The sequence below is a fragment of the Cervus canadensis genome, chromosome 10 (assembly GCF_019320065.1).
Source record: "Cervus canadensis isolate Bull #8, Minnesota chromosome 10, ASM1932006v1, whole genome shotgun sequence".
NCBI classification, from domain to species: domain Eukaryota; kingdom Metazoa; phylum Chordata; class Mammalia; order Artiodactyla; family Cervidae; genus Cervus; species Cervus canadensis.
This window is the reverse complement of record NC_057395.1, coordinates 36,795,858-36,820,465: the sequence shown is the minus strand read 5'-3', so window position 1 is coordinate 36,820,465 and position 24,608 is coordinate 36,795,858. Positions and strand designations below refer to the sequence as shown.

General features: G+C 50.0%; 1 protein-coding gene across 2 annotated transcripts in view; it reads left to right on the top strand.

Moving 5' to 3' along the window:
* The window catches only part of JCAD (junctional cadherin 5 associated), a 38,282-nt gene extending 17,910 nt beyond the window's left edge, over nt 1–20,372 (top strand). The window contains exons 3-4 of one of the 2 annotated variants that reach the window (XM_043479372.1): nt 8,849–12,450; nt 17,741–20,372. In XM_043479372.1, the coding sequence (XP_043335307.1) occupies nt 8,849–12,450; nt 17,741–17,775 (3,637 nt within the window). In that variant the 3' untranslated portion in view covers nt 17,776–20,372. Of the gene's footprint in view, nt 1–8,848; nt 12,451–12,831; nt 13,169–17,740 lie in introns of those variants that run through there. The other variant, XM_043479373.1, reaches the window with a different exon arrangement.
* Nucleotides 20,373–24,608: the final 4,236 nt, after the last annotated feature.

The following is a 24,608-nucleotide window of genomic DNA, read 5'->3' as shown; positions in this document are numbered from 1 at the left end:
GCTCTTCTCTGCTTACCCCAGAAATCCTGGCTGAAGTTTGTGCTAGCTAACCATGAGACTAGCTTGTAATTATCTGCTGTCAACAGCACAGTCGTGACTGATTAGAGACTCCCCAGTCTGGGAGGGTCTCTGATGTGGGGTCTGGGGCCCCCGTCTGGGGAGGCTTGCATCTGCTCAGTGAACATTGTTCTAGGTGGTGCTACTGGATTCAGTAAACAGTTCCTTTTTGGAGGTTTTTTAAGCTTCTCTCAAATCCCATCTTGCTTATAATGGCTTTCCTAAAAAGGGATGTCTCGAGTTTAACATCTGGTTCCATGTATCTCTTTCTCTGTACAGAATGACACTTCCACAAACATCACTGGTCTTGTTTCATCTCCTTGCTTCATTTCCTAAGTGTTAGGCCTTGTTAATTTGACCTCTTCACCAAGCAAAGTATGAGTTGTGTGAGCTGGTGTCTCAGCCACACACGTGAGGATTCAGACCTCCTGTTTCCCCGCTGTCTTGCTGTAAACTCTTCTCCTGGGGCACTTTGTTCTTGTTCGTCAGCAGTGTAAGCTTCCAGAAGCCTGGACGCTGGTCCTCTCTCTGCACACATTCCTGTGTTGCTCTTCTGTCACCGTGTTTTCCCAAGAAGAAGCAGGTTGGACTGTTTGAACATGAGATTTCAGGAAGAACAGTGTGAAGAAGTGTTTCAGAATTATCGGGAAGACTTCAGAGAAAACAGTGATGGGAGTGTGCGGCGCTTCTAGAATTAGTGGGAAGACAGCAGCAGTGCAGCCTGGAGTTCCACTTGTCTGAGAGCCACGTTACCACCAAGGGGAGACTTGCTGGTGATGAGTTTCTTCTTTAACTAGAGAACTAGGTTAGTTAACAAGCTAAGAAACACCCGTATATATCCGTAAGTGTGTTAGTCACTCGGCTATGTCCAACTCTTGGCGACCCCATGGACTATAGCTTGCCAGGATGCTCTGTCCATGGAATTCTCTAGGAAGGAATACTGAAGTGGGTAGCCATTCCCTTCTCCAGGGGATCTTCCCAACCCATGAATCAAAACTGGGTCTCCTGCATTGCAGGCAGGTTCTTTTCCCATATGGATATGGGAAGCTCGTATCCATAAGGATATATGCTTGTTACAGAGAAAATAGGAAACTTCTGGAGTAATCTGCCTTACTTATTGGTTTACTGGGTCCCAACTTGCTCTTCCTGCTTTGTTTGAATAAACTAAACACTGGGTGACTGGACATCATCGTTATGGATCCTCCCTTAGAGACTGGCCGGAGGGGCAGGGTCTTGTTATGACAGTCAGGACATCGTGGCTTCCTGCTATTGTGAAGGCCCATTGATCACAGCTGAGGAGGGGACAATCCCAGTCTAAAATAAGCCTGCACAAAGACAAACACTCATTCTTTCTCTCTTTCCTGCGTGGCCCTCACCCTCTTCATTGGACGAAGTGAGGCAAGAGCTTTGAAACGGATCCTACTCCGCTGAGAATTGATATTAATTGGGTTCAGATAGTACCAATAGCTGAAGACAAGGAATTAGTATATTAGACCCTCTGCCAATCAGGTGACGTGTATTATCTTCATGAATCCCTCCCAGTACACTTGAGAAGGAAGATGTTAGGATCACCCACTCGATAGCGATGAGGAGGCTGAGGCCAGAGTGGGGTGAAGCATGTTGCTGAGGATACTGGTGACAAAGCCAGGTCCCCATCATCAAAACGCACACACACTCCTGGCAGGTTGGCCACCCTGCTCTCCGGTGGCATCACCCGTGGTCCCCTCGGCCCTGGGCAGGTGCCCCGTGGTTCACAGCCCTGTTGCCGGCGGGCAGCCCTCTCTGGGGACCGGCTGCAAGTTTCCTGGTAGCCTGACCGCAGGCACTGTTTTCGCATCCCATTCTTCTCCGTTTTGAGCCCTTTCTCCCTGAAGCCTGGAAACCCATCAGAAGTCGCCAGATCACCTGGAGTAAGTGCAGGGGCAGCTGCCCAGTCATTGGGGGCGGGGAGTGGGCTCCACATCTGGGAGGGGAGGGGGGCTCTCATGGATCCCAGAACTATAGCTCTGGGCAGTGATTTATAAAAAGCAAGTAATGACCCCAAACACCCCTCCCTCCTGGGGCAGGGCCTCTGACTTAGGTCTTTACCAGACCTCAAAGCATCAAAAGGCTCTTGAAGTCCTACCCCAACGATGATGTGGAAAGCTGCCGGCACCCACATGAGGAATCTGTGTCCACTTCCAGCAACATCTGATTTCATGGTTGTGCAGCAGAGCAGGCTGGCCCTGTGGGACCATCACCTCCCCAGGAGGCTGCCCATCCTGAACCCATCTCTGTAGAACTGGACTTAGGCTTGGTTATTCAAACCCCCTCGTGGGGGACCCGGACTCAGAGCCTTCTGTCCCCAGTGTCAGCAGGCAGGTTTCCCAGGTGCACCTGCTTGGTCACCTGTGTGCAGTGAGTGCTCTAGACTGTCTTTCTTCCTGCCATACCCCCCCCCCCCCATATGCTAAAGTTAGCATCATTCATCAGTCCAGTCATTCATTATGCTTCCTATTCCCATTGTTCAGTGTGTGTATTTAAAAAAAGATAATCAAACAGTAACCTCCTGAAATAGTCTCGCTGTTCCTTGATCTCAGCTGGAATCATTTGCACTCACTTAGCATGACATCGCGGCTTCCCTCCTGGCTCAGATGGTAAAGAATTTGCCTGCAATGCAGGAGACCTGGGTTCGATCCCTGGGTTGGGAAGATCCCCTGGAGAAGGGAACGGCTACCCACCCCAGTATTCTGGCCTGGAGAATTCCATGGACAGAGGAGCCTGGTGGGCTACAGTCCTTGGAGTGGCAAAGAGACAGGACTGAGCGACTTTCACGTTCACTTTTCACTTCATCAGGACATTGTGAAAAGCAGGCCTAACGGTATGCTAGTCATGTGATCCAGCAGTTGTGCGTCTCCCAGTTATATCTATGCCAGTGCAACTTGCAATTCTTGTTCAAATTGAACTTGGCTGCATAGTGATCTTCGTGCAATATGTTCCCAGACCAGTTATATCCTTTCTGACGGATTTTAATTTGTGCTATCCTCCTAAGCTCTGTCATGATCTCCTCTTGACCTTGTAGCTCCCCTTTCCAAAATTGGTCTATTACTCTGAGTCAGAGGGCCATTCACCCAGTTGTAGTATGTTGAATATACCACAATTGACTGAAAAGGAAAATTGCAGGCTTCCAGGCCAGAGAGCTTTGAGAGCAAGTTCTGAAGCATGAGATGGCTGACCCCACCCCAGAAACACCTAACACTGGACTGATAACTCCGAGTCACTTAAGAGATGCCCTAGTGCCCCTGCCAATCCAGGAGAGAGCTTCTCCTTTAAGGGGTGGGAGGTTCTTTAAGTGACACCTTTATGCTCAGCCTGTGCTCCTGGGTATGACCTGGAGGAGGGTGTGGCTTCTGAAGGACGTGGCCTCAGGGTTTCAAGGTGATGATGGGCGGTGCTGGCAGCTGCTAGATTGGCAGCCCTGCTGATGGGAAGAAGTCACTGGACCGGGGACCTCTTCAGTGGGGCCTTCTCCCTCCACCCCGATCTTTACAGGGAAGACGAGACTCCAGAGGTCCCCTGGGGCCCCACTTCAGGATTTTGTTGGTAGAGGAAGGAGGGAGTCTCCCCTGACCCATGGGGCAGCGGGCACCCAGCTGGGCTGTGTCATGCCCGGGCAACACAGCCTGTGCTGTGTTGATTCCATGATCTAGGGACCATGGAAGGGATAGTCCTGCCACGGGTGGAACTGTGGTTAAAAGTCATGGCGTTGCTGCCCTCTAAGTAGGCTTTTCCTTTCTATAAGGATGGTGGGACTTTCTGTTGCCATGGAAAGTATCACGTTAACAGACAGGTCTCCTCATATTTTTCATCATCAGCTTTTATACCTTCAGCAAATAGATTTGCCTTTCTTCCAGCAGACGTGTTGTTTGCCACACGTTCAGGTTTCAGAGGTTTTCCAAACACTCTGTATCAGTGGTTTTGTCATCACCATGTCACTGCTGATAGACCAGGGAGCTGCTCCCAAGTGTAGCGTCTGTCTTCTCTCTGACCTCTTTTCCCAGGAATTCTGCACAAAGACCCTGCTTGTCTCCCTGACCTTGCTGACACTATTTATTTGGGCTCACACACTCCACTTGGCTTCCTTATCTTTTTCCCACCCTGTTTGAATGTGTTCAGCATGTTTCTGTGAAATGTCCCATTGTTAATGTTTTGTGAATAAATTTGGGGCTTCCCTGGTGGCTCAGACTATAAAGAATCTGCCTGCAATGAAGGAGATCCAGGTTCAATCCCCGGGTGGGGAAGATCCCCTGGAGGAGGGCATAGCAACCCGCTCCAGTATTTTTGCGTGGAGAATCCCACGGACAGAGAAACCTGGCGGTTTCTCTGTTCACGGGGTCGAAAAAGAGTCAGACATGACTGAATGACTAATAAAAAAAGAAATGTAAATTATTAGTCTCATTCTTAAAAGAGAAAAATTTGATCTCAGCTTATTTCCTCAAAGGTACCAGAAAACACATTCCTAGCTTTGAAACCATATGAAGTAACACTGTTTTAGCTGCTGCTGCACATCATACATTGAAACCAGTAACTATCCAACTTGATAATGTATGTGAAGGAGAAATTCAACTGAACTGTGACCACGTGGGTCCACCTGTGCCTGTCAGAGCCAGGCTCAGACTAGGCACACTAGATGTTGGTGAAATAATCACTTTAGTTTTCTATGTCATGTATACTCATTAAAATAGATTATTTAAAGTTCTCCAAGTGGCCCTGTGTTTTCCTTAAACTGGGATTTTGGTGTATGGTGCAAATGGAATAAAAAAAAGTTTAGCCCAGAATGCTTGGCCATCTTGATTAATTACACATGGCAGCTTGGATGATGTTAAGGCGATGTCACAATTTTCAGCGGGAAGGAAACTGACCCCCTTCCTGGTGTAGGTAGCTGCAGCCTGTTTACGTGCTTGTCCTGTTTCTGTCGTCCTTTGTTAGTCTCCAGTTGTGCTCGTGGCCCAAATGTGGGCAGATGGCACCTTGGGATTTCAGTCCCTCTTGGTATTTAACAAATCACGCATTTGCTGGGAAACTGGAATATCTGTTGAGCAAGTGAGCAAAAGCTAGGCAGCATGGTCTCTTCTGTGAAACCAAAGGCCCCAGACATTCAGGGGTCTGAAAGGAGCCAGTCAGTGGGTGTGGAGGGTTAAGCCGGCTCACCGTCAGCTATAGAACAGGCGAGAAGGGAGATTCCCATGCTGGGCATCGACCACACACTGCGGGTGGTTTGTTTTACTCTCTTAATGAGGTTTGCAATGATTGTAGCATCTTATTAAGCTGCGCTTTTGAGTCTTGCCCTTGGACTTGGCACAGAGTCTAAGACCCTGAAGCCAGTAGGTGCACCATGGTTCATGGTCAGTATGAGACTCGGGACAGGCAGCCAGAGGGTGTCACTAAGGATAGGAACGTCAGCTTCTGAGCTCTGGATGCCCTGTGCTGGCTTGGCTGGGGGTAAGGGTGGGGGTGACGCACTCGGAGGCCAGTGAGGTGGCTTCCACAGGGACCAGCCCTCATAGAACCTGACCAGAGGAAGGCTCTGTCAGTCCTCAAAACCTAAATGCCCCAACAAAGAACTTGACCTTCAGCTGTGGGCAGGGTTAAGACAGCTTGCACTGTGTGTGTGCAGTAAATGCAGAAGCAGTTAGGCGGTTCTGGCAAACGCTTTACCTCCAATCCATTTCAGACATTTTCTGCTTTTTCAATCCTTGACTCAGCTTTACTAAGTGGCTGCTGAAGTTATTGGGGGGCAGGGGGCGGGATGCAGGATATGAGAAGCTGCCTTCACTTTTTAAGGCAAAGAAATGAATTCCAAAATAGTAATGACAGTAATAGCTTTTTACCATTTATTTACCATCTAGCTCCTGTAGAACAGCCCTTCTTTCTGCCTGTGTGTTGTGGGGGTGGGGGTGGGGGTCCCACCTTCAGTCCATCTCCCACAGTGCCTTGTCCCCAGGCCATCACCTGCTGTGGCTGCGGGGAGTGAGCATCCTCCCTGCTTTCTGTACCATCCTGTCAACTGGAAAGTGGACTGTGGCATAGAAATCATTCCAAACCACAAAATGTGGTTTAATGGCACCTAAGCACATAAAAAAGTAATCCTCACTAGTAATCACAGAAATGCAAATGGAGACCAATGAGTGCAGGAACAAATGAGCCCTGATGATCAGATGCAGGCACAGTCCAGCAGGACCAGCTCTGCTCCAAGCTGCGGGCAGGAGCCTGGCCAATCTGCGGTCAGATCGCACAGCAGGGATAACGTGATCCCCTGACCTGCAGATTCCTTCTCTCAGGATTGATTTTCCAGAACCCGAGACACGATTAGTGATGGCAAATAGCATTTCTCCAAAGTGTTTTAGAACTAAGGGACACAGATATCCCAAGTCTTCCTGGTGGATCAGTGGTGAAAAATCCACCTGCCAGTGCAGGAGGCGTGGGTTTGATCTCTGGTCCAGGAAGATTCCCAGGAGAAGGAAATGGCAACCCACACTAGTATTCCTGCCTGGGAAATCCCATGGACAGAGGAGCCTGGTGGGCTACCGTCCTTAGGGTCACAAAAGAGTCAGACGTGACTTAGCGAATGAACAACAAGATCATGGATGTCCAACAGCAGGGTGATGGTTAAGTAAAGCAGGACTCATGAGAGACTGTTCTCCCACTGAAACTGTGCCCTTGAGGAATCTGTCCTTATGCTGGAAGAAGTAGAACGTGGTGGCTGACGGGCTTTATGGTCACCTTCATTGGGTTGAACTCTCCTCCCACTGCTTACAAGCTGGTGACTTGAGAGAGTCGCTGAACCTCTCTGTGCCTATTTCCTCCTACCCCAGAGAGGGGCTGGCGGAGCTTAGAGGAGTTAGGAGAGCACTTAGGGTCTGGAGGGCTGTCACCACTGTGTGAGCGGCAGCTGCTGTTTGTGACACAGTTGTTGGGAAACATTCCCGTAAAGCCAGATCCTAGTAGAGTGACTCTAAGGCTGTTTGAAAAAGCCCACGCCATCACACAAATACTAGAAGCTGTAAATCACAGTGACTGCCTCTGGGTAGAAGGACTGCCAGTGACTTTTGATTTCTATTCTTCCCTGTATTTTTCCAAGTTTTCAGCAATAAATTACATATTACTTTATTTATTTACTTATCTTTAATGGAAGGATAATTGCTTTATGTGTTGATAGGTGGCAGAAAATGACAGAATGTGTAATTTCTTCTATAATGTGAAAAGCAAGCAGCACTGTTAGCTGCTTGAAACCTTTTCTGGTTTCAAGAAAAGTTGAAACCTTTCCGGATTAGCCTGTGGCCAGTTGAGCTCATGGAGCACCCCAGGCTTCCTTCCGCGCAGTGAGTTTTCTGGGTTACAGTCCTAGTCTCTGCTCCCTTGTGGTCAGTAGCTTAATATTTCTGCACAGTGTGCCAGGGTTCTTCAGGTTGTTTCTTTGGCTCCATTAGAAGAGTGATTCTCAACTCAGGGTGTGTGTTAGAGTCATTCGAGGAGGTACCAGGCTCCTGGCTAGACAAATTAAATTCCCCCATCTGGGGTGGGAGGGACCTGGGTAGTAGTATTTTTTAATGGCTCACATGGAAATCCTGATGCACAGCCAGGCGGCGGGCACTGCCCTTCCTCGCCTGGCAGAGAGCTCTGCCCACGAGCGGAGACCCCACTTCCTCTGTCAGTCTCGAAAGTCAGTCCGAGCGGTGTTTCCCCCATCGCCCTAAAGAAAAGATGCCCCTGACAGCTTGCTTAAAATAGATATGTTAGTCTCTCAGTCGTGTCCAACTCTTTGCGACCCCATAAACTGTAGTGCGCCAGGCTCTACTGTCCTTGGGATTCTCCAGGCAAGAATACTGGACTGGGTTACCATTTCCTCCTCCAGGGGACCTTCCCGACCCAGGGATCGAACCCAGGTCTCCCGCATGGCAGGCGGATTCTTGACCATCTGAGCCACCAGGGAAACACCCGGATCCTAACCCAGACCTACTGAATCGGAACTTTGGGGGCAGGGACTTGGTAATGTGTATATTTAATGAGCCTCCTGGGTGGCTCCCACCGTCACAGAGGTGTGGGAACTCTGCTCTGCTAGAGCCGAGGGGCCGTCCCAGTCACATGCTGGGAAGAGCTGGGGACCCACCTGGCTCTCCACCTGCCCCTGAGACTCTGACAGGTCGGAGCTGGGATGCTGCCCGGGCGTCGGGAGTGGCAGGGTCCCCAGATTGCTGTGCAGTCGTGGTTGATGCCCGCTGGCCACGATGGTCCTCAGGGGTCGCTGGGATCAGCAGTAGCCACAGCACCCGGGACCTGTTAGGAGTGCCCATTACAGAGTCCCCCCAGGCCTCAGAGTCAGCATCAGGGGTGGGATTCCTGCACCTGCTGGAAGCACGTGCCCGGACTTGCTCTCAGAAAGCAAGGTCTTCCGGTCTGAGCTGGGTGTGGACCCCAGAGGCCCGGGATCACACTTGCGAAGCCCTGCTCTGGGCTCACCCATGTCTCTTGGGCATTTCAGGTGCCACTCAGGTACAAATCTAGTCCTAATGTTCTTGTGGGCAGCGTGTTGCTGCCACTCTTAAGTCTGCGATGGCAAAACATGCGGCTGGCTTCCAGCTGTAACTCCTGCGCCATGGTTTCTTTCAAGTGAATGAATACTGTGGTTGGAAATGTGTCTTTGAAAGGTTCTGACCTAAGTTTGACTTGGAACATGGTTGCACAGGCAGAGAGGTGTGCGCTGCTCCCGTGGGCTTCCTCCAGGTGTAACCTGTGGCCCTCTGTCTCGCAGGTTCTACCATCAGCCGGTGCTCGCGTGGTCCTCGCAGCCCCTGACCGGCCGCAGCCACGCCTACTGGAGGAGAAGAGAGCAGGAGGCCCGGGAGGACCCAGGGGGCCGAGGCCCGGCCCCCAGCCTGCCCGCGCACCCGAGGGAGGGTCCCTGGGAAGTTGGAGGAAGGTCTGAGCACGTGATGAAGAAGGCTGTTTGGGAAGACGAGCTGGGAATGGCGGGTCCCGGCAGATGGCAGGACGTCAGCGTTGGAAGCTGGAACCAGCCCCCGAGACTAGGGAGGCAGATGTCAGATGGTGTTGGCGAGAAGTTGTTTCAGGACCTGTACCCGTTCATGCTTGGGGAGCACGGGCTGACCTCCCAGAGCAAAGCGAAGTCCCAATCACTGCCTCGAGTCCTTTCCCCTGAGAGCCTGAGTTGCGTGGAGGTCCCCATCCCTTTGAGCGATGGCCATTTACCAGGTGTCCCTAAAGTGCCACTTCAGCCGCCAAATTGTGCTTCCAATTTGGAATCCACCAGGAACCCCGAGAAGGCTGGCACCTCTGCCCCCTTGCCCCGGCCCAGGTTTGGGAGACCCCTCAAGCCCCCATCTTATGGCTCCCAGCCACACTCCAGGTCTGGAGCAGAAAATGGCAGCTACGCAGACAGCCGGCAGCTGGACCCAGGTGCTGCCCACTTGGCCAGGACGAACAGTGCCAGGCAGGACCTCTATGGGCCTGACCCCGGCCTGGAGCCCCCCGTGTATGTGCCCCCACCCTCGTACAAGTCGCCGCCGCAGCCCGCAGCACACCCCTGCCCGGAGGAGGCGGTACCCAGGCCTGAGGGCGGAGGCCGCCGTGTACCACAGCATCTGATGGAGAAGCCCGCTGCCAGTGGTCAGCCTCTTTCTGGCTCCCGGGGAGCTGGGAGTGAGTGGGGGGCCAGCCCATGCTCTCCTGTCGGTGTCCCCACACAGCCCCACCCCACCACGGCTTATGACGGCTCCATCCTGATAATTCCCTTCAACGACCCACGGATACGACACATTAAACTAGCCCGACCCCATGGATTCTGGGAGGATGTGAAGCTGGATGGTGCGGTCCCTGCCCCTGACCCAAGAAGCCTGCAGCAGGAGGGGGCTGTGTGGGGCACATCAGGGAGGGAGAGGGGTCCTGCCCCTGCTGATCCCAGCCCCCCGTGGCTATGGGGCCAGCCCCACAGGGATGGAGAAGATGGCAGCTCTCCTGACCGAAGAGACCCCTGCATTGTCACACAAAGAAAGCGGCCCGATGTGAGTGGCAGCCCACGCGAATATCCAGAAAGCCTCGTGTCCTCCCCGAGCCCCCAGGGCGAGAGTTCCTGCGAGATGCAGACCCAACTCAGAAAGTTTGAGACAGGGCTACAGCCCAAGAGAAGCTCAAAGAAAAAAATGAGCGAGACGATCTTTTGTTTGGTTTCCATCCCGATGAAAGCGGAGTCCCAGCCGCCAGGTACGGACACGAACAACAATGACCTGAAGCAGAGTGCGGCGTTGCAGGAGCAGAGTGGTCTCAGTTTGTCTTCCACCGACCTGGAGCTCCAGGCGCTCACGGGCAGCATGGCCCCGAGGACAGAGCTGCCAAGACCAGACCCGGGGGGCCCAGGAGGGGGCCGGCAAGCAGACGACCTCAGATCCCCCAACCCCGCAAAGCACCGCGCACTCGCATGGCCTGGCCCATGGCCTGGGCACCATTTCCGAGACCAGCAAACACAAACCAGCTTCGCTCAAGAACCTCAGAGACTCCAGCCCCTCCCAGGTGAGAGGCCAGGGGGCTCCCCCGACCCCGTGCTGCCTCCAAGGTGTTTGGACCCTGCACCCTTTGAGGTTCAGATGCACATGGCGTTGGCGTCCAGTGACCCGAACCAGAGGCCCGGGGCTCATTCCCCGAAAAGTCAAGGGTCCCTCAGCCCGTCCAGCAACAGCGCCTTCTCTGGGTCCTCCTGGTCCAAGAACCAGGGCCCCGCACCGAGGGCCAGCCTGGGTCAGCAGGGCTCGGATGGCCATGGCCGCCAAGCCAGCCCCGTGTCCAGGGGTGAGGTGATCAAGGGGGAGACCACAGGCCCCTGCAACAGTCGACAGCTTTTCGGGCAGTTCCTCCTGAAGCCTGTGAGCCGCCGGCCCTGGGACTTGATCAGCCAGTTAGAAAGTTTCAATAAGGAGCTTCAGGAGGAGGAAGGAAGCAGTAACAGCAGCAGTGATGGGAGCGGCAGTGAGGACAGCGATACAGAGCTGCCCTGGGGCAGCTGTGCCCGCCCGGCACCCCGGCCTCCGGGCCTCATGAAGGACCTGGTGCCCGAGGACCCCAGGACCAGGCCAGGCAGAGTCAAGAGCAAGTCCGAGAGCTGGAGCGAGGAGGGGAGGCCTCGGTCCCCCAGGCCCTGGCAAGCAGAAGGCAGAGGCTCCGTGTGGCTGTCGCCCCCCGGGAGCTGGATTGCTGAAGACGGGGACCGAGAGGTTGAGGACAGGGTGGCCCACCTGGCAGTCAGCCCGAGGCCTGTGAAACGAGCAATATTTTCTGGGTTGAATGATGCAAAACCCGAGCCCCGACCCGATCCAGTGGAACGGAGGGAGCCGCCGCCCAGCCAGGAGCTCCCTGGCAGTCTCGGAGCTGTGGAGCTGAGTGCAGCCGCCCCTCCGAGGGCGGGTGATGGGGAGCAAGGGAGCACAAGGGCGCCCCTCTCTCTTGCCGGCAAATCCCGAGGCCTGTCTGCACCAGACTTGAGGTCTGTGGGGCTGACGCTGGTGCAGGAGCAGAGTACCAGCCAGCTAGCGGGGTCTCCGGGTGATGCCAATGCAATAGAAATCCCCCCAAATGAGTCTCTCGAAGCCAGGGCCGCCAGGATCCTGGGCATCGAGGTGGCTGTGGAGTCCCTGCTGCCAGGTGCCCAGAGGGCAGGGCAGACCCGGCACCCCGAGCCCGATGGAAGTGCCCTCAGGCCCGAGTCCCCCAGACAGGAGACAGCAGCCAGCTTGGCCCAGCCCAGTGAGTCCACTGCACCCGCCGACGCCTTCTATGGCAGGAGGAAGTGCGGCTGGACCAAGAGCCCTCTGTTTGTAGGCGAGAGGGACAGCACCCGGCAGGCTCCCCGGGCCTCTGAGCCCGCGGGTGTGGACGGGGCCGTCCCCAGCAAGGCCCCTGAACCTCCGCCCAGCCCCCCGGAGTCCCAGCCTTTCCTGCCCAAGGACGTGGAGAGAAAGCCACCCTTCAGGTCCACCTTGTTCCACTTTATAGAAAGGACCCCAGACTTGGCATTCTCGGAAAAGAAGCTCCGAAACACTTCCAGAGTGATCGAAAGTTTACAGGAGAAGCTGGTCTCCCCGCCCAGGAGGGCGGACCCCGACCGCCTGATGAGGATGAAGGAGGTGAGCTCTGTGTCTCGGATGAGGCTCCTGACGTCCCGGGGCGTGGACTCCACGGAGGAGCCCAAGGCCGAGAGGGGCCTCGGGGCGTGGCCGGGAGGCCTAGTGGCTCCCAGCACCGGGCACAAGCTCTCCGATCCCCAAGGTGCTCTGTCACTGGAAGCAGACGGGCATCCAGCAGTGCGAAGGGAGGAGAATGGCGGCCGGGACTTCTGGTGCCCAGGTGAGGAGTCAGGCAGAGGGGCGGGCGTTCAGGTTGCGTTTGACGTCCTGAGAACATCAAAATACCTAGTGGGTGGATGATGAAACCTGCAGATTCAGAAAAGATCAGATCGACCCTGTGAATTATGGTGCCCAAAGAGTCTTCATTCTACCTAAGAATTATCCAGAAGCTTCTCTTAATAGTAAGACCTTGCAGTGTATTTTCACTGATCCAGTCTTCATAGATAGTATCTATGTAAGTGACTAGATAAAATTACCTATATAAACACCCTTGGGGCCCCTGACTCTGAAGAGGTACATCAGTAAGCTATGCCAGCCGGGGTGTAGTCACCTTGATTGGTTCCTAGGAGACTAGGGCGTTTGTATTCTGTTCTCTCCCCAGATAATAGACATTCTCCCAGATAACTCTCGGATTTCCCACGTGGCTCTAGTGATAAAGAACCCGCCTGCAAATGCAGGAGACATGAGAGGTGTGAGTTTGATCCCTGAGTTGGGAAGATCCTCTGGAGGAGGACATGGTAACCCACACCAGTATTCTTGCCTGGAGAATTCCATGGACAGAGGAGCCTGGAGGTTCCAGTCCATGGGGTTGCAAAGAGTCGGACATGACTGAAGCGAATGAAGCAAGAAGCGAATAACCTGCATTGCTTGGTTAGCCTAGTGAGAAAAGACGTACCCGAGTGATTCAATAAACTTCCTGCCCTGGGATTCTTACCGAATCCTTTGTCCTCCATTGTTCTCTCTTTTCGCCACCACACCATTCATGAAAGACTGGAGAGGTTTAGATAGAATTAGCAGTTTGCACTTTCTCAGCACCAGCCCACGCACCCCGCGAAGCTCACAGGCCCACCCTGTTTTTTCCAGCCCCCCAGCTCTGATCACTCGGCCCAGGGGAGCCGGTTCTGGCAACAACCTCCTGCAGACCCGAAGCCACGCGTATTCTCATCTTCGTGGGTCTCTCTAGTCTTCTTCATTGTATAGACCATGGGGCAGGTTCTCTCAGCAGGGACATGGTGCCCCCAAACACCAGTTCACTCTCAGCTCTGACGAGAGCCCTGGGAATTTCTGGTCCAGGCCTGGAGGTTATCAATGATATTACCAGTTATATTCCCCAGACATGATTCAAGGAGGGGAGGCATCCACCTTGAGCTACCGACTGGAAGGGGCCTTTTTGCTGGGAGGGGCAAAGGTGCCCCGTCCTCAGTGGTCTGGCGCCGCCCCCACCCCAGCCCGTCCTGGCAGCCAGGCCCTTCCATCTGCCTAGCTGCCCCAACCGGGTGGTCCTCCCCACGCCTGCCGCTCTTCTTCCTGTTTTGAAATCAGGGGTTTAAAAGAAGATGGAAAAGATCATTTGTTTCAGCCGGAAGAATCCCGAAATTTTTGTTCAATTAAAAAAAAAACTCCTTCACATTTTTTCAGTTTTCCCCCAAATGCAGAGAGATCCTTAATGTTCCCACCCTCTCACAGAATCCAGGATCGAAAGAAGCTGTCTGTCAGGGCCCTCTTGGGTCATCTGAGTGACCACGTTGGTCTTTGCCGCAGGAGAGATCAGCAGGGGTGTGGAGCCTCGGCCGTTACGTGGCGCATCTGTGAGCCGTTGGGCTTTGTGAGGCTGCAGCAGGAGATCTCCCCTGACCCCCACCAAAAATAGACCCCCTGGCTTCTAAGTGCTGATTCGAAAGCCATCATAGGCTTTTTATTTTAATTGAAGGGTAATTACTTTATAGAATTGTGTTGTTTTCTGTCAGACTATCAACCATAGATGTACATATGTCCCCTATGCCATAGGCTTTTAAAGTGAGTCTCTTATCTGTAAAGTAAATCAGGCTGAGTGTTAGTCCTCCTGAGAATTACAAGAATTTTAAAGGAAGATGCATCCAGTTATAAGAAAAACATCAGTGTGTAAAGATTTCTCTGCCTCCATCCATGGCCATGTATTTTGGGGAATGTGTCATAAAATTTCTAGTCCATCCAGCTCTCCCTCAATTCTCACTCAGCCTTAGCATCCGGCATGTGAATGGGGTCAGATGGGTATCTGAAATCCCCCAGAGAATGTCAGTTTCCATTTTAACCAGCCATTCAGACACCCTCACCTGTGACTTTATTTTGTAACCGTAGTTTCCAACCATTAGAAATTTTAATTACTTTTTTGCCACTCCATTTGGTGCATTTGCTATTTTTTTTTTTTGCATTTGCTATTTAATGCACAATAAGATGGCCAAAAGTCTCAAGACAGAGAGCTCGTTGTGATGACGGCTTCCTAAAGTGGCCACATATCGAGACCCATGAGGGTGACTCCTCACGTGTGCAGCCACTCAGGTACCTCCCATCAGCCTTCCGCCTGCTGGTCACCAGGTCTCAGTGTGCAGAGCCAGTCTTTCTGAGAGGCCTTCATCGAGGTAGTAAAGCCTTGTTGCTCATCAGCTTTTGGACTCTTTCCTTTTGATGTATTTTTATCATTTTAAACACAAAAGTCATCATCTCCATCCTCGCCCGACCCCTGCCTCTATCACCTCAGGGTGTGGGACCCGCTTCACTTCCCCAGACTCACAGCCCACTTAAATTCAAATTTTGTTCTGGAATTTTCAAACAATATCATACCTCATATATCTGTAAACTGCCCTGCCCCCCCCCACCACATACACATATCCGTCCAGAACTTTGTTATCTGTGCTATGTATCCATCATATCATAAAGACTTGCCTTCAGCTTAAAGACAGTCGTTTCAGCTAACATTGTTTTAGTGTTTTTTGGTCAGGGGAGCTCTGGCTAAGAAATCAGCTCAAAACTAATTCAGGTCACAGCATTCCCATCTCCGCTGGATGGATTATGTCAGAAGCCTAATCCGGGCGCATCAGTGTCTGAGCCTGCTGGTCTGGTCCCACCCACCTCTGCTGGCCGCTTTCCTGGTACACGTTCAGGAGGAGAGTAGGGACAGCCTGTCCTCTTCGGGCCTGGGGTGGGGATAACCGGGGCAAGCTTGAGGGGAGCCACGTGATACCATGAGAAGGCTGAGCGTCAGCACATCCTCACAGGCAGTAGCCTTCGAGGCTGTTCATACATGAAATACCCACCAGGGTGGGCCTTAGTGATCTGTCTTCCCCCGACACGGTGCCCACAGGAACCAGGAGGGGCATGACTTCCCTGTTCCCTGGCACCCCTGCTGGCCGGTGTGGTGGCCGCTGGTCACACGTGGCTCCTGAGCGCTTGAAACATGGCTCGTCCCAATTGAGATGGGCTGTAAATGTGTGATACGCATGCCAGAGTTCAAAGACATAACCAAAAAAATCTAAAATGTCCCAATAATTTTTATTGATTGCCTGTTAAAATGATAACATTTTGGATAAATTTGGTGACATAAAATGCACCATTGAAACTATTTTCACCTGCTTCTTTTGTTTGCCCTAACATGGCTACTGAAAACTTGAACATACTGCGGCTCACATTGTATTTTTATTGAACCTCGACCCTCCACGGTCTAAAGAAGGAGTCCTTGGTCGTACTAATTTCTCTCTGTGGTTCTCTGTCTCTGGGCCCTCAACTTCAGCGGTGGGGGTCAGGCTGCAGGCATGTCCTGTAGGGTGGTCTCCACGTACATGCGCTCAGGTGGGCCGCTGAGGGGCGGGCTCTGTGTCCCTGGAGGCTCAGCCTCTCGAGGCCTCTCCCCGCCGCCAGCGTGCCCTTCCGTCCCTTCGTGACCAGCCGCCTCCATCTCATCTTTGCTCATGGGGGTCCCCCAGAATCAGCACTGAGTGAGGCCAACTGGGCACAGAGAGCCGCTCAGCCGCTAAGACCCACGTTGTCACGGAGGGTGTTAAGTGTAGACCCGCAGAAGGCAGCTTGTTCACAGGATCTCTGCCTGCTTTCAACGAGATGGGCACTTGGTGCCGTAAGAGTTTGAGGAGCAGCAGATCCCCTCCTAAAAGCGGAGCCTGTCCCAAGTGCAACAAACATTGTCTTAGTTATTGCAACTGTGGTGTCTCACTGTAAATACATCCCAAGGAGTCAAGAACGTATGTGGTGTGTTAGTCGTTCAGTCATGTCCGTCTCTTTGCAACCCCATGGATTGTAGCCTGCCAGGCTCCTCTGTCCAGGGGATTCTCCAGGCCAGAATACTGGAATGGGTTGCCATGCCCTCCTCCAGGGGATCTTCCCAGCCTAGGAATCTAAGCCAGGTCTTCCACATTGCAGGAGGATTCTTTACCATCTGAGCCACCAGGGAAGCCCAAAGTCGCTCAGCCGTGTCCGACTCTTTGCGACCCCATGGATGGTAACCCTCCAGGCTCCTCTGTCCAGGGGGTTCTCCAGGCAAGAATACTGGAGTGGGTTGCCGTTTCCTCCTCTGTTGCCAAGGTGTGCAGAGGACACAGCAAGATATCTTGCTGCCAGAGAAGTGGGACTCTGCGTGGCCTTCAGAATGTACTGTCATCCAGATGGGTTGAGGAAGAGATGGCTCTGTGATAGTTTTTATACATGTTGAATTGTACCATCCTTCCAGACTTCTTATGTATTTGCTCTTAAGAACTTAGGAGCTCTTTGAGCTGCCATGGGAGGAGATTCTGACCATGGGAGGTACACATGTGAGCCTCAGGTTTGCCTGGACCCCAGAGATCTGTGATGCCCGAGGCGCCCAGCCACAGCCCAAGTGATAATCTAGGACCATTGTTCTATTGTATGGTGTCCCTTTTTGGAAACCGGGGCCACTTGGGCCCCGTGTGTGTAGCTGAAGAGTGGAACAGCATGGCAACTCAGACGGACACACACTCCAGTGTGTGGAAGGCTGACGGGCGAGCCTGCAGCCTGGTGCCTGCGTGCTGGCTGTGGGGTCAGAGACAGGAGGCCTGCCATTACCAGGCCCAGTTCTCAGGCCCCCTGGGACATCACTGGTCACAAGGACACACGTCCCATGGCAAGCTTTCCTTAGAGTTGTAACGTCCATGCACACAATATCCTGCTTAGCATCAGCTGAGCGCGTCACTGCTGCTTTACGAGAGTTGCAGTTAAAGTGAATTATGTTCCCTGTGAACAACAGGAAGGGACGGTCAAAATACTAAGCTGCCCCCATTTCCCATCTGTGATTAGGCATGGGTCATGCCCGTTCCTTCAAAACAACCTTTAAGTGATAGCCATTTACTCCTTGGTGAAAAATAAGGTCGGTGAGATGTCTGAAAATTAACGTCTCGACACCTGTGGGCCTGGCTCCCTACACATGTATCTCTGGCCTGAGGATTAAATAGAAAGCAGACCAGTGGAATATACTACTCATTTTCTTTTGTTTTCTTTTTTTGCAGATTCCTATGACCCAAGCAGGGTGGAGAGGGTGTGATGGCACACCGCTGAGTGTGGGCCCGCATCTTTTGCTGACAGGTGACCCCCGAGCTGGCCTCAGCCCCGCCACCTGGGAGGAACCTCACTGGGCCATCCTTCCCCATGGCCAGGACACACATCGACCCCACAGAGTCACTCTGTGGAAATAAAGCAGTAGTCTGTTGAAAGCATCCGTTTTTATAGCACGAAGGGTTAATACCTATATTTAGAGAAGAGTCACAAGGACCCTCAATGATGGATTTAGCCAAGCTGATAGAGCGTTTGGTGTTAATCTGGCTATATGTGAAAACTCAAATGTGGGTGGTTTACTGAATGATTTTAAAAGGACCAAGAATGTCATAAATCCCCCTTCATATCTCTGGGGCCTGCTGTCCACACTCACTTTAGGGAGTTTGGGGGACGTAGGCCTTTGCTAGTGTTTCAGCACTTTGAGTTTCCGGGAAATGTGAACAGATATGTATGATCCATTTCTCATAAATTTGGCCTTCTGCTGCTGAAGTCACTTTACCTGTTAAGTAACTTGCCATCAGCAAATGAAAGCGGTAGCTTGTAAGTTTCCAAAAGATGAAACCTTGTACTATGATGAATAAGAGTATTATTTATCGGCAATGAGATGCTCCGATCTTTTGCAAACATGCCATCGTCTGCTTTGCACTCAGTATTATCTATTTTTATTTCCTGTATGGATGTCTAGAAATTCTTTATATGAGAAATAATTGCTGGTAAAATAGACCATTTTAACAAAGTAACTATATTTCTTTTTACCAAAAAATGCTATTTTTCTATGATGTAAACAATTGTTAGGTGGCAGATTTTTAAGGTAGTTTATTGTATTTAAGAGTCTGTATCCCTTTGTGTGAGAGGAACCCAGAGAGGGTTCGCATTTGCTTTAAAGCATAAACCCCTCACCCATTCACAACTCTTCCTACTCTTAGTTTATCTTAGAAAGAGATGTCAATAGAGACATTCTTCAGGGTTAATAAAATTAACTTTTCACAAATATTTTTTTTTTTTTACAAATGCAGCTATAAGGTTATATTTGAAAATAACCCTCTTAAAACCAGCCAACATCCTTACAACAAATTTTTGCTGCCATATTCACTAGAATTACCAAAAAATACCCCATAGTTTCATCTTTGTTCATATGCGGGGATGTGCCCTGAGACCAGATCCCGCCTCCCCTCACCCGCATCGTCCCTTTAGAGAAATGTGTATTTTTATCTAGAATGATCTTTAATTAGCATCTGCATATTTTCCAAAAGTGCTAGAGACATTATATGTATGCCATTACAGAAGTATTATGAGGCCTATGTATTCTGCTGTTTACTATTGCATTAATCTGCACAAAGTTTATGCATTTTTTTATGCATTTGTCACTTCTTTCTAAGTCAGGCTTTCTCGTGAGCTAACATTTCCTCAGTCGTTTCTGTCTGCTCCCTCCCTTCCTCCTTTTTGTCTTTTTTTCTTCCTTTTTTCCTTCTCTTTCTTTTTCAGAAACCACCTTATCAATTTTTAAGCATTTTGAATTCCTAAAATGTGAACTGTTGAGTGGTCTGCCATTTGGCCCTAAAACAACTCTGGGCTCTCATGGCCTGTTTTTATCTGTACCATATGATTTTATTCCATCAGAACTTCATGTATTTGGACAGTAATAAACAGCACAGAATCTAAGCAGTTCTGAGAAGTCTTTTCAAACCCACTTCTCCGCAGCCTTGCTTCTTCCCTGTTTCTCGTGGTTACTCCTTTCCAGGTTTTGCTTCATGTGAAATTAGAGGCTTTTCTGCTTCTCACAACCCGTGGGGATGACGGGCCAGGCCTCTGCTGGGAAAATCACTGGGGTCGTCTGGTACCACTGGGAGCAGCCGCCTGGGGGTCCTTGTGGGAGGGTGTACATCCCTCTTAGGTGAGAGAGGGTATATGTATATACACATACGCATACACACACACACACATGCATCATGTATGTACATAAGCATGCATACAGACACATGCATGTGTTGTGTGTAGACACACATATAGATACGTGTATGTGTCATGTATGTACATAGATATTACCGTTCTGACTTTCCCCTTACAGTCTTTGATTTCATCTAAAACATCTTTTAATCAAAAGAGTTCAGTCAGAGCTTATTCCTCGAGAGAAAGTGAAGGATCCTAAAGGGAAGAAATCATCACAAACAAACCAGAATATGACACTCTTTGTTTTCTTCTAAATCCTTGTATCACATCACTCTGAAACTATTCTAAAAATTAAGGGGAAATTATCAGTATTTATCCCTTTAACCTTAATTTCTAGATTCTAGCCTGTACATAAGTTTTGGGGAGGAGAGGTAACTGAAAATGTGACTTTTAAACTTGCAATTTCTGAGGTAAATAACTGTTTCTAATCCTACAAAATAGCTTTCCCAGAGGTTTTGAACTTTTCCTAATTCTTCTTTTATGATTTCTGTTTCTCACACATGCACAGCTCTCTCATCATTTGTGGCTGGAAAGGAAGTATTCGTATTTTGTGTTATTCTTTTTCTCATTCATATGATTTACTGTTGGTGTTTAATAATTGGGGGCTTATAAGATTAAAAGTTCTAATTTTGACTATTTGGACTTAAAAAATGTGAGGAATCACATTTGAAATGTATTTGTATCTCTTGATTTGCAAAAGAAGGGGGAAAATATTGGTAATATACCTCTAATTACCTTTCTAATTACCTTTCTTTGAAGAAAATTCCTGGACCATTGAAAACCAAACATCTTTATTATTGTTTTGAACCTTCTGTTTCTGCAAACTGCAGAAAACTCCCTCTGAAGGATGCACCATCCCTGACTGCATCTTTAGAATCTTTTTCCACATTTGTACCTAACTATTTGGGTCCCTTTTTTTTTTTTAACATCCCTTAAAAATATATGTACTGTGAGATCCTGATTTCCTTCTGAGAGTTGTAGGTTGAGGTTTGATTCCGGTGGAAATTCTAAATAGATCCTTTTCTGTTTCACATGACAGTTTGTGAAGGGGTGTCTGTTGTTCACAGAAGTCCAATTGTCTAAACCCAAATGACCCTGTTGAGCTTAAACTCAAATGACTGCTTTCTACAACAGCAAAATGACTTTCTCTGATAGCACCTTGGTTGCGGGTTTCTGGGGGAAAGAATTTGATCTTCAGTTGATACAACTACTTCCCAGCTCTGAGCAGAAAGAGCTGATGGAAGATAAGGTGAACCCACCATCTCATCCATGACCTTCCAAGATTATACTTGTGTGTCTTTTGTTTTGTTTAAAATGACTAAATGATACACAGTTAAATGTCAGATTAGCGTCTCCTGGAAACGGGCCAGCACTGCAGAATCCCTTTAAATATCTGGGCTCAGAGACCTGGACGCAGTGTCATCTCTCTTTGGATGGTCATTGTTCTGCCAGGTCCACCTGAGCGCAGAGATGGAGTGAAGGATGCAAGTGTGTTTCTTAAGCCGAAGCTGTTGCAGGCCTGGGGACTTCTGCATTTTCTTTCTGTTTTGTTTTGAACTCCTGATTCTGCACATCTGTTTGTGGGAGGAGGGTTGCTACTCAGGACAGGATATAAGAGATGGATTCCAAGTGACCTTTAGGAGTCTGCCTGGTGGGAGGTCCTTTTCCAGGAGTGTGGGTTTGTTCTCTCAGGGACCCGTCAAGCCAAGAAGAAGATGATAAAATAACATGAAAGATAGACTGGTCCCCAGCCTGCACATCTTTGTTTTTTTTTTTTTTTTTTAAAAGGTGGGGAGGAGTGGTAAAGACTATAAGTAATTCAGCTTCTGGGGAATGTTGATGGGGTCTAACTCACAGCCCCCCAGAACAGTCTCAGGTTCATGGGCAGTGCGGGGAGGGGCAGGGCGCCTGCAGAGTTGTGTGTGTGTGCTCAGTCGTGTCCAACTCTTTGCGACCCCATGGACTATAGCCCACCAGGCCCCTCTGTCCATGGGATTTCCCAGGCAAGAATACTGGAGTGGGTTGCCATTTCCTCCTCCAGGGGATCTTCCTGACCCAGGGATTGAACCCATGTCTCTGTGTCTCCTGCATTGGCAGGCAGATTCTTTATCTGCGCCACCTGGTTGTTTCTGAGTTGAAAAAAAAAAAAGGTCCTTTTTACCTCTTTCCCATCAGCTTTTGCAGACTTGCCCTCATCCTTTCCTGGCTCCGTGTGTGGAGCTCAAAGCTCAAGAGTTCCAGGACCCTCTTCCTAGTCTGAAATTTCAGATCATGTCAAGATGCAGGCGTTAAAATGAAGAGCTGTTCCCCGCCAGTTGGTAATTCAATGCACATATTAGAATATAACCGGAAAAGAAGTCCCTTGACCGAATTAATGCTGTAGGATGAAGCGCTCAGGCCAGGAATTGGCTTTAAGCTCTGCCTAAACTCTCTGTGACCATGGCCACCTCTGCTACCCACTTGGAAACATTTCATAAGTGGGGAAAAGGGATTGAACTAAATTAGCTGGTTTCTTCCAACTCTAAGATGAAATAACTACTGTTTGGTGAAATTGAAAGTCCATAGGGTCTTTCACCCTGACAGAACAGTCCAAGAGTAAAATAATTTGAAAACTGCGGCTGTACATGACGGAGGACTGGGTCATTCCCGGGGTAGGGAATCTTGCCATGACTTAATCTTTCACCAGGGTGGTCTACTTCCCCCTTCCCCCTTCCAATAACTTACCATGCTTTTGTTCCTCCCCCCCTGCCACCCCCCACCATAATACAGACAAGCCAAGAGACTGACAACACTGAATTCTCCCAAACATTTTTCTTAGGTTAGAACAGGGTACTAGGGTGTTTATGAGCCTGGCAGTCAGTCCAAGGCATTAATCTGCAGTGTCCGTGTAGACTGCTTTTCTCACAATTTAAATGCACGCAGGTTCGGAGAGTTTCTCTCTCCCCAGTTAAGGCGGCCTTTCTGCTTCTACCCCGAGGATAAATCTCCCCCAAGATAGTCAGCTTGTACTTCACAGGCTGGAAACACTGTTGATCACCCCATTGCTTGGCACTGGGAACAACAGCCCCGTGGGAAACTAAGCATCATTCCTCCAGGCCCAGTTGGTGTCCGGTCTGGACTCAATGGGACAACCCAACTCTTGAGGTAGAGGTTGTGCCTGATCACACAGAGGCTCCATTTGCTGTCTCGTCTCATGGCTACTTCTGTCCTGTGCTTCCTGCTTTACTACCTATGGCTGTTTTTATCTTGCCTAACCCCACTGGCATTTCAGAGGTCATCATGGCAGGGCCAACTTGGATAGAAACAAACCCAAACGTGCACTTACCTGAAATTTCCTCTGAGTATTTAAAATCAGGGAACTCTTCTACGCTGTTGATGGGAATGTAAATTGGTACAGCCACTATGAAGAATAGTACAGAGGTCCCTTAAAAAACAGAGCTACCATCTGATCCTGCAGCCCCACTCTTGGGCATATACCCAGAGAAAAACATAGTCTGAAAGGATATATGTGCCCCAGTATTCATTGCAGCACTGTTTACAATAGCCGAGACATGGAAGCAACCTAAATGCCCATCAACAGAGGAATGGATAAAGAAGATTGGTACATATATGCAATGGAATATAACACAGTCATTAAAAAGAATGAAATAATGCCATTAGTAGCAACATGGATGGACATAGAGACTGTCATTCTGAGTGAAGTCAGAGAAGGAGAAATACTGTATGACATCCCTTATATATGGAATGTAAAAAGGAATGGATACAAATGAACTTCCTTACAAAACAGACTCACAGAACGAACTTATGGTTGCTGGGGAGAGAAGAAGAAGGGATAGTTAGGAAGTTTGGTATCACAGCATTGTTAATCAGCTATATGTGTGTGTTACTAGCTCGCTTGTGTCCAACTCTTTGCAAGTCCATGGAAGAAAATGAGGAAACCAACATTGTTGGGTTCCTACTGTGTGCCAAGTATGCTGCTGCTGCTAAGTAGCTTCAGTCATGTCCGACTCTGCGACCCCATAGACAGCAGCCCACCAGGCTCCCCCATCCCTGGGATTTTCCAGGCAAGAATACTGGAGTGGGTTGCCATTTCCTTCTCCAATGCGTGAAAGTGAAAAGCGAAAGTGAAGTCCCTCAGCCGTGTCCAACTCCTAGCGACCCCATGGACTGCAGCCTCCCAGGCTCCTCCATCCATGGGATTTTCCAGGCAAGAGTACTGGAGTGGGTTGCCATTGCCTTCTCCGGTGCCAGGTATGTTATAGCATAAATGCAATGTACAACACTTTACAAAAGAGAAGACAAATAATTGCTTACAGATGCAGCTCACAGCTGGTCAAAGGGCAGGGGTTCAAACCTACTTCTATACCCCAAAGTCATGCTGTCTATCTTAGCTTGCTGCATCCTGGAGGACAAGAGAATGATCCTCTAACTAGTCAAGAAATTCAAAGGTAACATCTTACAACACTATATGCATCTGTTAGAATAAGTTTCAGCTGCTTATCAGAATTGGAAAAACCAGTAGCTTAAGTGAAATGCAAGCTTATGCCTCTCACACTTCCAAGGAACTCAGAGGCAGGCAGTCCAGGGCTAGCATGTCCGCTCCATGGCAACTGGGGAGTCTGGGCTCCTTGTATCTTTCTGTTCTAGCATCCTCACATGCTGGCCTCCATCCTCAAGGTAACCTCACAGTTCAAGATGGCTGCCAAAGTGCCAGTCATCTTGGACACTTTCCAGGTAGCTGACAGGAGGAAGAATTCTCCTCCCAGATGAGTTAGCTTACTTTAAAGAGATGTCCAGGAAGTCCTAAACTCTTCTGCTTATATTCCATTTGCTGGAACTTAGTCACATAGTCAAACTAGCTGCAAGGGAGGT